Here is a 12,324-nt window from a genome sequence, read left to right on the forward strand (position 1 = left end):
GTAACAAACTAGCTAGGATATTCCGCACGACTGCTTCGCGGCGAGTTGTCACTACCCGCCTGTGGCCACGCTCGGCTGCCTGCGCCTGGAGTAACGGCATCAGCGAGCCTGAACCGTACCGCCATCCCCTCGACACCGCTGTGGTTCCTGAGCCTCGGGTGTGAGTGTTGCCGCTGTGGGCTATGGCGGCGATGGCGCGTGGGCGAGCGCAGTGCGCGCATGTGCTCGACGGCGGTGGCGATAGGGTGGCACGGTGGCGTCCGGCAGCAAAGGCAGCACGACAACAGAGCTCGCGACCTACGGTAGACCACGGATTGATCTGGCGCTATGGAGCTCGTGGCTGACGGCGAAAGGAGCTCGCGCTGCTCATGACGTGCTCGACGAAATGCCTGAGACTAATCTGGTTCATCCGATCCATGCTAGAGAGAGAGTTGATAGAGAACATATCTGGTCAGCATGCCATGCCAGCAATAGATGTTACGTGAAGCAACATGGATCCAGGTGACACAACATTGAAAGTTTATGAACGTAGAAATGCACTTTTGGAGTTTGTGTACCTAAGTTGACACATTGATACAAGTTTACGCACCTCCGGTGTATTTTAATCTATATTATATAAGTGGATTGGAGTGGCTCAAATAATTCCACTTGCGCCTACCGTATTTGAAAATAATAATAGAATATGCCAAGAGGCCGAATTGTCATGTTTAGGTCAAAATTAAAGTCTGTTGGTAAGTGTAATGGATTGTCGATCATTGTGAGAAAGGGCAGACCTATAGGTGTCAAGCTTGCTAGTAGTACTCCATTAAAGTTTATGATTTAATTAAAGAGAGTATGAGGGGAACTTGTAATCAAAGGCTACTGCATGTAGCAAAGAGAACACAAAGTTGGATGCGTGAAAGGTTGTTAAATTCATAATGCGAATACTTAAAGATCACTTAAAAATAAAGAATGATCATGTACAGTTTAATTAGGTCTCAGACATTTTCAGTAGACACAAAGCATCAATTATCAACTCAGCACAACAACATAAAACAACAGTACCAACCTAGGGCGCCATACATCCGTGGACTGATTTTTTGTATGACCGGAATCAATTTAAAGCTATCAAAGCCCATCCTAGCATATTGTCCATATTAGATTGGTGGCTAAAATCTTTTGGAAATTGTTGAGGAGACGAGCAAATCAAGATTGTCAGTGCTTGGAGAGATAAGGAAGATGAACTGGATGGTGGCGTAGATGACTGAGAGGCAAGAGAAGAACGTTGCATTTATTACCGGAACACGTAGATGGCAACATCCCTTTAAAAATGAGAGTAAAATTAGAAGAACAACATGGCCTATATGTTAGAAAAAGGTTTTCAATCCCAATTAACTTTTCTCCGGAGTCAAATTCTGAAGTACCCTATATGGTACTGTTTGATACTCCCTCTGTTTCAAATTGTAAGTCGTTGTGACATTTCTAGATTCATAACTTTTACTGTATATCTAGACATAGGAGTATATTAAGGTGCGTAACAAAATCTACGTAGAAATACCAAAACGACCTATAATTTAGAATGGAGGAAGTAATACTACCAAAGAGTACCATACAGAAAGGTAAAACTTTTCTCAAAAGTCGAATTCTAATACATTATACCGAGAAAAAAGAAAATAAAGAAGAGAGAGTTCCGTAGGACAAGAGTAGCGGTCGAGTACACGAAACCGGGTCCGGTCTCACCAGGAGGCCGGGCCGGGCATAAGAACCAGACGGCACCCGAGCCTAGGGTTTGGTCTGCCCCTCCGCCGCGCGCACGTGTCCGCCACACTCCCAAAGGGATACCCCCTCCCTCTCTCCCACCGCCGCCGCTCGCTTTCGGCTCCATCATCACCCCTCTTCCTCCTCGGAGCCCTCCTCCCGGCGGCGGCGGAAGAAGAAAGAGATGGCGGAGCGGCTGACCCGTATCGCGATCGTCAGCGAGGACAAGTGCAAGCCCAAGAAGTGCCGTCAGGAGTGCAAGAAGAGCTGCCCCGTCGTCAAGACCGGTAAAAATCCCCCTCCCCCTTCCCCCGCCATATCTTCGGCGATTTGGAGTCTAGGTTTAGATCCCAGTGCCTCGCCTTTCCCGCCGGGGAATCCGTTCGTGCGTCGCGAATTCGAATTCGATGCTAGAACGGGCGCTGGTTGATTCGTCGTTGTTGCTTGCAAGATCCGGGAATCGGAGCCGCTTGCGTGCTGAGACGTCGGATTTTGAGCCGTAGAAATTTGTTAGGAACCCTTGTTTAGTGATGAATTAAATGAATTCTCGTACATGATGCTAGATGTGTAGTTGTTTCATACTGTAATATGTGAAGATCCAGTGCCCAAATACAAGAACATCCATTTTTAGGGAATGGATACAATCTAGTATTGTTCTCTTCCTATGTTGTTTCTGTATGCTAGCTAGTTTCCTGGCCTGTCATGGACTGTGGTTGTGATGATATACTGTTTTGATGTGCAGGGAAGCTTTGCATTGAGGTGACTTCGGCGTCGAAACTTGCTTTCATTTCTGAAGAGCTGTGCATTGGTTGTGGTATTTGCGTTAAGGTGGGCTGCTAATGCGCACAGCTAATTGTCAATGACGTGTCTATGTGGTGGAAATCCGTGCTTCTCACTTCGGTAATCTCCGTTGCAGAAATGCCCATTTGATGCCATTGAAATCATCAACCTTCCAAAGGATTTGGAAAAGGATACCACTCACCGATATGGGCCCAATACCTTCAAGTTGCACAGGTATGATTGTTTGATGGTCATGCTGGGTGTGTCTATAATTTTTCATTGTTTGTTATTTGTATGTTGTCTAATCTGGCTTGAAGCTTGCTTGCCCCTTTCGGATTGCAACTGATTTAGCCACCTGCAGGTTGCCTGTCCCGAGGCCTGGTCAAGTTTTGGGCCTTGTTGGAACAAATGGAATTGGAAAGTCGACTGCGCTTAAAGTTTTGGCTGGCAAGCTGAAACCTAATTTGGGACGCTTCAAAGTATATTTCAATGCCTACTCTCACCAATTTTCTTTTCCTGTTTGCTGCTTTCATATTAATTTTCTTTGATAAAGTCTTTTTCCTCTTATATGGACCTCACAAAATAATTCATTTTACCTGTGCAACTGTGCAGAACCCACCTGATTGGCAGGAAATCCTTACATACTTCCGTGGGTCTGAACTTCAGAACTACTTCACACGCATATTGGAAGATAACCTGAAGGTGCTGTTTTGACACTTCTGCTTCTACTTCATGTAAATTATATTAGTATGTTAGCCTATAACAGTTAGAGCATGATTTCCTGTTTACTATCACTATACACACTGGTTATGGCTACTAGAATATACTAAATGATGTACATTTTTCTGTCCTGTAGTATATTGAGTTATGCCAATATTTTAACAATGTTCGTACTACATCTAAAGTTGTGAAGCAATGAAAGATTGCAGAATTAAAAAGACTAACCATGGTTTTTATCCCACATTTTACTTAGCCTTATATCTTTGTATAGTCTACATTTTTTATTCTTAGTTATCGCTATACCTTTGTGCATAGCAACATGCAATGAACAGATAACATGACATATGAGAAAGAAAGCTGCTGTTTTTAACTTTTCCCAACCGTTGAATTGTTTTGATCTGACACCTTGAATTCTCTTCTTGTTTCCATAGGCAATCATCAAACCTCAGTATGTCGACCACATTCCAAAAGCTGTTCAAGGAAATGTAGGACAAGTACTTGAACAGAAGGATGAGAGGGATATGAAAGCTGAGCTGTGTGTTGACCTTGAATTAAACCAAGTTATTGACCGAAATGTAGGGGATCTGTCTGGTGGTGAGCTCCAGAGATTTGCAATAGCAGTTGTTGCTGTACAAAATGCGGAAATTTACATGTTTGATGAGCCATCAAGTTACCTTGATGTTAAGCAGAGGCTTAAAGCTGCACAAGTCATTAGATCTTTGCTTAGGCCCAACAGGTAATACATACTTGCTATCATGATTATTTATTGAATAAATTTTGCTAGGAATTTGTTATTGAGAGCTATCTCCCTATGTGTCAGCTATGTCATCGTTGTTGAACACGACTTGAGTGTCTTGGATTACTTGTCCGACTTCATTTGCTGCTTATATGGAAAGCCAGGTGCTTATGGTGTGGTTACCTTGCCATTCTCGGTTCGAGAAGGCATCAATATTTTCTTGGCTGGATTTGTTCCAACAGAGAATCTTCGGTTCCGAGATGAGTCTCTTACATTTAAGGTAACGTGCACATGCTACATGAGATCCTTATCTTGTTATGTAGCTTTGACTTTACATTAGGGTTGTACATTTAGATTGCAGAGACTCAAGAAAGTGCTGAGGAGATTGAGACATATCAACGATACAAGTACCCTACCATGAGCAAAACACAGGGAAATTTCAAGCTAACTGTTGTTGAGGGTGAATTTACTGATTCCCAGATTGTTGTGATGCTTGGTGAAAATGGTACAGGGAAAACTACATTCATCAGAATGCTGGTAATTCCACCCCTCTTGGCCTACTTCCCTGGCACTTTTTTTAATGAAAGTCATTGTGAGTCTCTCGTAAATACTGTGTTATCCAAAATCTTGTTCAGTTTGACAGTGTGAGAGATTAAGACTTCGCTCATCATCCTTTGATGTTAATTGTGCATAGATTTCTTCTAATAGTTGATGGGATTTGTTTGTCCTTCATTTCTCTGAAAATAGAAAAGAAATGCATAGTGTTCAACACCAAGTGTATGCATCATTTTTCATCTTATTGAAGCCTGTTGTTATGTCTGGACAGGCTGGGTTGTTGAAGCCCGACACAGTGGAAGGAACTGACATTGAAATTCCTGAATTCAATGTGTCGTACAAGCCCCAAAAGATTAGCCCGAAATTCCAGAATACCGTGAGGCATTTGCTTCATCAGAAAATACGCGATTCTTATATGCACCCTCAGTTTGTGTCTGATGTCATGAAACCACTACAAATTGAGCAACTCATGGACCAGGAGGTTATTAATTTGTCAGGTGGAGAGCTCCAAAGAGTTGCTATATGCCTCTGCCTTGGAAAGGTAATATTATTGTTTCTTTTAATATGAAGTGTTGCTTTATTTGCTTATTGTTTCTCGATTGGTCATAGAATGTTCTGGAGATAATAAATGTTAAATGTTTTAATAGTTTCAAAAGTTTGCATGTAGGATACTATCTTCACATTTCAATTATGTAATTGCCCATGTCTGTTTCTGCTCTCTTATTTATTTGGACCTTCCAGGTCTGCCGCGTCTATGTTATGCTAATACTCCCTTATATCGGAAATATAAGCTGTTTAGGACAGTGACGCTCTCTGCAAGTTAATCATTTGACTAGCGATTTCTATGAAAATATGCAATTTTAGATAATGATGGCTCTAGTAGCGTTAGTATTTTGATTTCAATCTATTGATCATCAAAGCTCAAGTTGTTTAACTGACACAATTCCTAAAAATGGCTTTATATGTATGATCAAGAGGTATTTTGGATTTTGTGTGAGGTACAGAAGTTGGTCACATATGGTAACTATTTGCCTGAGTGACATTTACAACATGATTTTGCTGAACAGTGTTTCTTATTCATGTTTGAATTTCTACAAAGCCCAATCATATATTGTTTTGAGTGGTCAAGTTCAATAGATGGTATGTTTTTAAGTTTTTATGATCGTATACCTGCACTCATTTTACTTGAATATATATAGACTTGAGCATGCATGCTGTTCCTTGTCCATGTTGGTTGGTATGGGGAACAGTGGAATGCAATGGGTCGGAGGAGCACACTCAAGGGTTTTTTAGGTTTCTTAGGGTTTAGGGTGATGCTGCAAGCTTAAGTTTGGGGACAAGTTGTTCGTATGTAGCAACCTGGGGGTGCTTTTGTCATCTTTTCGCTTTTGCCACCTTGTGATTAATAATATTGTCTAATCCTATTAATGATGATGCATGCTGCCATGTCTCTGATATTTAATTGCTCTAAGCATCTAATATACCATTGTTGTACGTTATTGACTGTTGGCTTCTTGATACTTACACTGCTGTATATGTTCAGCCTGCAGATATCTATTTGATTGATGAGCCAAGTGCGTATCTTGATTCAGAGCAGCGTATTGTTGCCTCAAAGGTTATCAAAAGATTCATTCTTCATGCGAAGAAAACTGCATTTATTGTTGAGCACGATTTCATCATGGCAACCTACTTGGCTGACAAGGTCATTGTTTATGAGGGGAGACCTTCTATTGACTGTATCGCCAATGCACCACAGTCTTTGGTATCTGGAATGAATAAGTTCTTATCGGTAAGTGAAGAACAACTAAATATGTCCTGTTATTGAAACATAGGGCTACTTGCTCAACTTTCTTTGCTGGTGCAATCGTATGTGGTCCTCATAGAGTAATTTTCAGTAGTAAAGTAATCAGAGATTTGCACTTAAAACTTGTTCTGGTGTAGAGTCTAGATAGTAGGTACCCTTGGTTGCTTGTTGTTTGAACCTACTGTTCTAATTTTCTTTCTTTTCAATTTTTGTCAGCATATTGGTGTTACTTTTAAAAGAGACCCAGCCAACTATAGGCTTCGTTTAAACAGACCAGGCTCGCTACCACCTTCATGACTTAACATTAGTTTTCAGTAGGATCCAGTAATTCTAGATTTGCACATGGGTGTTTGGTTTGGATCCCAAATGTGTCCAAGCTCGCCAAGCCACATTTTGGTTATTTTGACAACTTTACCCACCATTTGGTTGTGCCAAAATTTGGTTTGGTATTTAATGGCCTTCCTATTTGGCAACCTTAAATAATTTTTTTTGGCCAAAGTTGGCATAATTCACGGCTACCTAATTGGTAACCAAAATGTACTTTGGTAAATTTAGGAGCAAACGAAACAGCACCCAAAAATCGTTTGTTGTGTAGATATATTACCTCTTCATTATTGACTGCATTTTCTTGCACTGACTCTCTTTTGCCTTTCTTTTGGTAGCATCTTGACATTACCTTTAGAAGAGACCCGACCAACTACAGGCCCCGTATAAACAAGCTGGACTCCACGAAGGACAGGGAGCAGAAGTCGGCTGGATCCTACTACTACCTCGATGACTAATCAGCACGTACAGGTTGCACCCTATTTTGTCCATTCTTTGGTGTCTACAATTACCCATATGTTCATCTACTGACTTTCCCACATTCCTGAGTTCAGGATCTTCTCGGAGAGCTTTCCGCTCATGATCTTTCCAGGCCGTGGAAAAGCTTAGGCTAGGTTGAAGCTGCCACCACATCACGGCATGAGACTTGTTGAATAATTGGCTGCAAGGAGTAAAGCGCACCGATTAACTTATAAAGCAGAGCATGCTGTGTTGATAGTTTGATACCGAGTTTTTTGTTGGCTCGATCTATCTATTATGACAAAGGAAGATGAGATCGGTGTTAAAGTCGGGCTTCTCCAGTGGAGAATTATGGCTAGTTTCTGTTTATTTGTTACTCTGTACCTTCGAGTCCATTTGCCGTCGAGTAACTTCCATCCTTGATTTTAGAGATGACACTAAAGTTTTCGAGCAACAATGTGAAAGAAAATCTTATCCGTCTTCGATGAGCCCATGAAAATCTGATTGCCAACGGGTTGATCCCTTTACCTCTTTTTTCGAGAAACATTTTACATGCAAGAAAAAATTAGGCATTCATTCCGGCGCGATGCAACTAGCCGGCCTGGCCCACAAGCAGCGACTCGTGCCAACATTCTCGCTGCCTTCGTTGCGCTGCCACTGTCCCGCCCGTCGTTGAACGGCAACGGGCTGCTGCCACTGAATGGCGGGCCCCACCGGCGCCCTTCCCCTTCCACTCTTCGCTTCGCTTCGCTTACCGGTGACAAGCGAGTGACCGATCTACCACCGGCCCACCCCCACCCACCGCCCGCCCGCCCGCGGGCCACCCCCCCTGCACCGCGCGAGCGAGATCTCCCGCGCGCTCCGCCCCGCCCCCCCATGGATCTGCGCCGCTCGCGGTGCTCGCGGCGGCGCTCGCCGCCCTCGCCGGCGGCTGGTGGGGCCGCGGCGCGGAGGCGTCGATCCACACGTACGACCGGGAGCCCTTCCGCGAGGTGGGCAACGCCTTCCTCCTCTCCGGCGGCAGCGAGGGCATCGTCGCCGACGGGGCCGACCTGGCCGCCCCTCCCTCATCCTTCATCAAGTGAGTACTGAATAAGCACTGAGACAAGCCCCCGCCCACCCGCCCCCTCCTCCTCGTCTTATTATTGCAGAACGCACTGTTTGGGCGTAGTTTCTATAGAAGCTTGCGCGAAGCTAGGCCTCAGGAAACGTGCTGTTCGATTTGAACCTCGGGGTAGCTAGAGCCTGTTACTGGAGATGGAGAATCGGTTGCTGGAGCTGGCGCTGCTTTGCTTGCTTGGTGGCTGGCAATTTGGTCGAAGGTTTTGCTCCTGGGTCATGCATGATCAGTTTGATCACCGTCTGTTTCGTTGTGAAATGCACAAATGGTTGCTGGTTGTGCTGTTGGGAATTCGGGCTTAGTACTGAGAAGGTGCGGGTGCCGAGTGGTGGTTCGGCTTGCTTGAATGTGCTTTTAGCCTTTTTGAACTTTTAGACTGCGAGTAGCACTGCCCATGTTAATCTGAGAGTGAGGTTCTGCAGTTTTTGTGCTCAATTTGTGTTAAGCCAGTATTTTTTGTTGTGTTTTACGCTGGATTGGTAATTCGTGCTGAACTTGCTCTTCTTATATTAAGGGTAGTGCCACCACATTGAGCAAGTGCAGGTTTAGCTAGCCACTGAATTGGAGAATCTCAAGCCATTTGTGTACAATTATCTTTCATCGAACCACAAATGGTTTTTAATCTATGCCAGTGACTTTACTAGTTGGCTACTTTTTTAAGCATTCAACTGTGTGGTGTGGTGCCGAATTTGATATTAACTACATGTCCTGGCTTACTATCTTAGGTTTGTGAATGTTACATTCTGGAGAACCCCGGAAGCTGCGGAATCACACACAAAAATGGCACATAGTACAGGCTTGGTACAAGCTATTCTGTTTGAAGCCGCAGACAGGGATAACATCGGGGGATCTGCCTATGGGGGACAGAGGTCCATATGTTGTACCCCGGACCTCGCTAAACTAGAGGGCTGCAAGCAAGGAGAAGTAATCAGAAGGCCATCCTCTGATGATCCAGATTGGCCCTATGTGCTAGACACACACTTCAGTGCTAATCACCTTTCAGTGAAGCTAGAAGATGAGTCGGTGCGTGTTACAAAGACAGGCATGTACAACTTGTTCTTCATTTCCTGTGATCCAAAACTGAGAGGCCTTACAATGAGTGGGAAGACTATCTGGAGGAATCCTGGTGGGTATCTACCTGGGAGAATGGCTCCTTTGATGAAATTTTATGTTCTCATGTCGCTGGCATATCTGTTGGTAATGATTGTTTGGTTTAGCCAGTACATAAGGTTTTGGAGGGATATCTTGCCAATCCAGAATTGGATCACACTAGTCATTGCACTTGGCCTGTTTGAGATGACACTATGGTACTTTGAATACTTAAACTTCAACAGCAGTGGCGTGCGGCCAGTTGGAATCACAACTTGGGTGGTCACTGTTGGAGCCATCAGAAAAACAGTTTCGCGGCTACTGATCCTTTCTATCTCAATGGGATATGGTGTTGTTCGCCCAACTTTGGGAGGTCTCACTTCCAAGGTGTTGCTTCTTGGACTCACATATTTCCTGGCATCTGAGATGCTGGACATTGCAGAAAATGTTGGAACAATTAATGATATATCAGGCAAAGCAAGGCTTTTCCTGGTCCTTCCTGATGCATTTTTGGATGCTTTTCTCATACTTTGGATATTTACTTCTCTCTCGCGCACTCTAGAGAAGCTACAGGTAAGTTAAATTTAATGTAATTTTTCATGTACTTTATTTTCTTTGTGTAAATTAATACGATCTGATATTAACTTCACAAGTTTCTGCAAATGCTAAAACTTCGCTAGTTAGATGTGTTGAGTGAGGTGACACAGTAATTACTTTTAAGGAAATATGGCTAATTTAGATCTGCTGGAGTGATCAGTATGCTACAAATCCCTAATAGCGGTATTAAGCATAAAACTACACGGGTTCATTTGTTCAGAAAGAAGGCTAGCTGTACAGGCTTCTAAGTAGTTAGAATTATTTTGAAGCCTATTGAATCCTGGATATAGAGATGTGTGATTGTATTGTTTCCTAAACTTGTTACTTTTCTCTTTCATCAGGCAAGGAGGAGTTCCGTGAAATTGGATATATACAGAAAATTTACAAATTCACTGGCTATTTCTGTGATAGCTTCAGTTGCCTGGATTGGTTATGAGGTATATCGATTTCTCTAAATACATCCATAGTGAACTTTTTTATCAATAAAACAGTGTTTTGCTGAATGCTTTCCAACTACATGAGATCATGTTGCTGCCTTTTGGTCCATTATAAGTTTCTACAAAGTTAATGAATATCCAAGTTTTTCATTATCTTCATAAGGTTCTTAAGTTGTACCTTCGATTTTTTTTTAAAGACTCAACCAATGGACATGAGCTCTTTCCTTATTCATGTATAGGGATATATTTGCTCATTACATTTCCACTGAATCCAAAGTATTTTTTTTATTTGATTCCAAATATTTTGTCAAAGAAATGCCTCTTCTATTTTAAAGGAAAATATCATTATCAACATGTCTCTGTTACACTCGCTGTTGTATCCCATCTTGACACCTCACCTTCCACTCAATCTTGAAGATTTTACTTTTAGCAGACTTAGGTTCCAATTCTGACTAGTTTTCCTAAACTAGTGAACCATTGTCCACAATATTGCAAATTTGCAACGAAAGTTGTCAGATAGTGTTAGTCTTATGCCACACTGGATCCAACTATTTATGAGAATGAATGATTTTGCTAATATTGGATAGAAAATTGTATGTATGTCGACGTGTTTCCTTGGCTGTAGTAATCATTTTACTCATCTTATTTGTTTTTACGAAATCTGCTTTAGCCAAGGATCCCTTTTCTAATTAAGATCTACATTAGGAGCTGATGATCCTCTTTTTAATTGACATCTACAATTCTACATTGGTGAGGTTTCACTCAAAATCAGCATACGGTTGTTGGTATCACCACCTAAGGCATGAAACCGGTTGATGAATGACATGCAGTTTTTATCCTATGCATGTGTCAGTACTATTCAAATGCTAATAGATCTGGCTGAAGTTATTCTGATTCATGAGCATCTATCATCAAATCAAAATCTTTTTCTGCATATGTACAAAGATGCAGTTTTTGTACATGAAGATGACGTAATTTCCTCATTGATCAATAACAATTTAAGCTGGTTTACTCATACGAAATTTCTCTCAGAGATTATTCAGTTTTGGAACCTTATAGATTTGAATATCCTGCTTTGTTTACCATGGCTTCATTTTTCAGGTCTACTTCAAAGCAACAGACCCCTTTAGCGAGAGGTGGCAGAGTGCCTGGATCATAACTGCCTTCTGGGATGTTCTCGCATTCGTGTTGCTTGTTGTGATCTGTTATCTGTGGGCACCGTCACAAAGCTCGCAAAGGTAATTCTCTTCCCTTTTGAATGCAATGTGTAATCAACATGTTTGCTGGTTGCTTCTTGTACTTCGAATTGGTCATCCATGATGTGCCAAAATCTTACCAACTTCATTAGAAAATAGCAGTTCTATCTTTCTAGGAACTGCACCATAATAAATATGTGTGTCCTTTGTCCAGATATGCATATTCTGGTGAAGCTGCTGACGATGATGATGAGGAAGCTCAATCCCTGACAAAGGGAGATGGTGAAGTAGGGATGGTAAAGATAGACAAGGACAGGAACGTTGGTGTTAGCAATGCTTACAGTTTGGAAGATGAGGCTGAAGAGGACAAGAGGGAATAGCATTTTCTTGTTTCTTTTGGCTTATGCCCAGGCCCCAGAAGACAAGTGATTTATTGGAGCAAGAATGTTCCAAAGTTACTTCTTTGATAATTTTTAGCGGTTCAATGCCCCTATTACAAGGTTACATAAGGCTGTTGAAGAAGTGCGCGATTTTATGCGTTACCGCAGGAGTAATGGTTCGGGTTTGATGTAGACTTCAGATAGGAGGCTGAGATGGTGCAAATTATTTATGACAATGTACATAACTGTTTTGTTTGGTGGTTGCATATTCTCTGGTGCTTGATCGCATCCTGTATGAAACTGGCGAACCGTGCATTGACAGACTGGTTCCCCCTAATTGAGTCGAAGGATGCAAGTTTTCGTTAAGAATCACAAAGTTGGACCTTAACT

General features: G+C 42.3%; 2 protein-coding genes across 2 annotated transcripts; both read left to right on the plus strand.

The window, feature by feature from the left end:
• Positions 1-1,769: 1,769 nt before the first annotated feature.
• Positions 1,770-7,606, plus strand: LOC101777248 (ABC transporter E family member 2). The gene is made up of 12 exons (XM_004979375.4): positions 1,770-2,024; positions 2,480-2,565; positions 2,654-2,751; positions 2,879-2,996; positions 3,130-3,219; positions 3,669-3,973; positions 4,058-4,253; positions 4,328-4,510; positions 4,800-5,069; positions 6,072-6,317; positions 6,995-7,127; positions 7,211-7,606. The coding sequence occupies exons 1-11, from the start codon at positions 1,922-1,924 to the stop codon at positions 7,112-7,114; spliced, it is 1,815 nt and encodes a 604-aa protein (XP_004979432.1). The 5' UTR covers positions 1,770-1,921; the 3' UTR covers positions 7,115-7,127; positions 7,211-7,606.
• A 314-nt stretch (positions 7,607-7,920) lies between these two features.
• LOC101778353 (transmembrane protein 87B) lies at positions 7,921-12,303 on the plus strand. Its single transcript, XM_004979378.3, has 5 exons — positions 7,921-8,196; positions 8,961-9,897; positions 10,263-10,358; positions 11,460-11,596; positions 11,769-12,303. Exons 2-5 carry the CDS (start codon positions 9,016-9,018, stop codon positions 11,932-11,934), a joined length of 1,281 nt encoding a protein of 426 aa, XP_004979435.1. The 5' UTR covers positions 7,921-8,196; positions 8,961-9,015; the 3' UTR covers positions 11,935-12,303.
• The last annotated feature ends 21 nt before the right edge of the window (positions 12,304-12,324 follow it).

The sequence above is a fragment of the Setaria italica genome, chromosome VIII, assembly GCF_000263155.2.
Source record: "Setaria italica strain Yugu1 chromosome VIII, Setaria_italica_v2.0, whole genome shotgun sequence".
NCBI lineage: Eukaryota > Viridiplantae > Streptophyta > Magnoliopsida > Poales > Poaceae > Setaria > Setaria italica.

Excerpts from the sequence above, each read along its gene's own strand:
- LOC101778353 (XM_004979378.3), top strand. The coding sequence starts at position 9,016 with ATGGCACATAGTACAGGCTTGGTACAAGCTATTCTGTTTGAAGCCGCA. Across the intron at positions 9,898-10,262 it reads GCACTCTAGAGAAGCTACAG|GCAAGGAGGAGTTCCGTGAA; the intron begins GTAAGTTAAATT and ends CTCTTTCATCAG. Across the intron at positions 11,597-11,768 it reads CCGTCACAAAGCTCGCAAAG|ATATGCATATTCTGGTGAAG; the intron begins GTAATTCTCTTC and ends TCCTTTGTCCAG.
- LOC101777248 (XM_004979375.4), top strand. The coding sequence starts at position 1,922 with ATGGCGGAGCGGCTGACCCGTATCGCGATCGTCAGCGAGGACAAGTGC. Across the intron at positions 2,752-2,878 it reads AATACCTTCAAGTTGCACAG|GTTGCCTGTCCCGAGGCCTG; the intron begins GTATGATTGTTT and ends AGCCACCTGCAG. Across the intron at positions 3,974-4,057 it reads TCTTTGCTTAGGCCCAACAG|CTATGTCATCGTTGTTGAAC; the intron begins GTAATACATACT and ends CCTATGTGTCAG.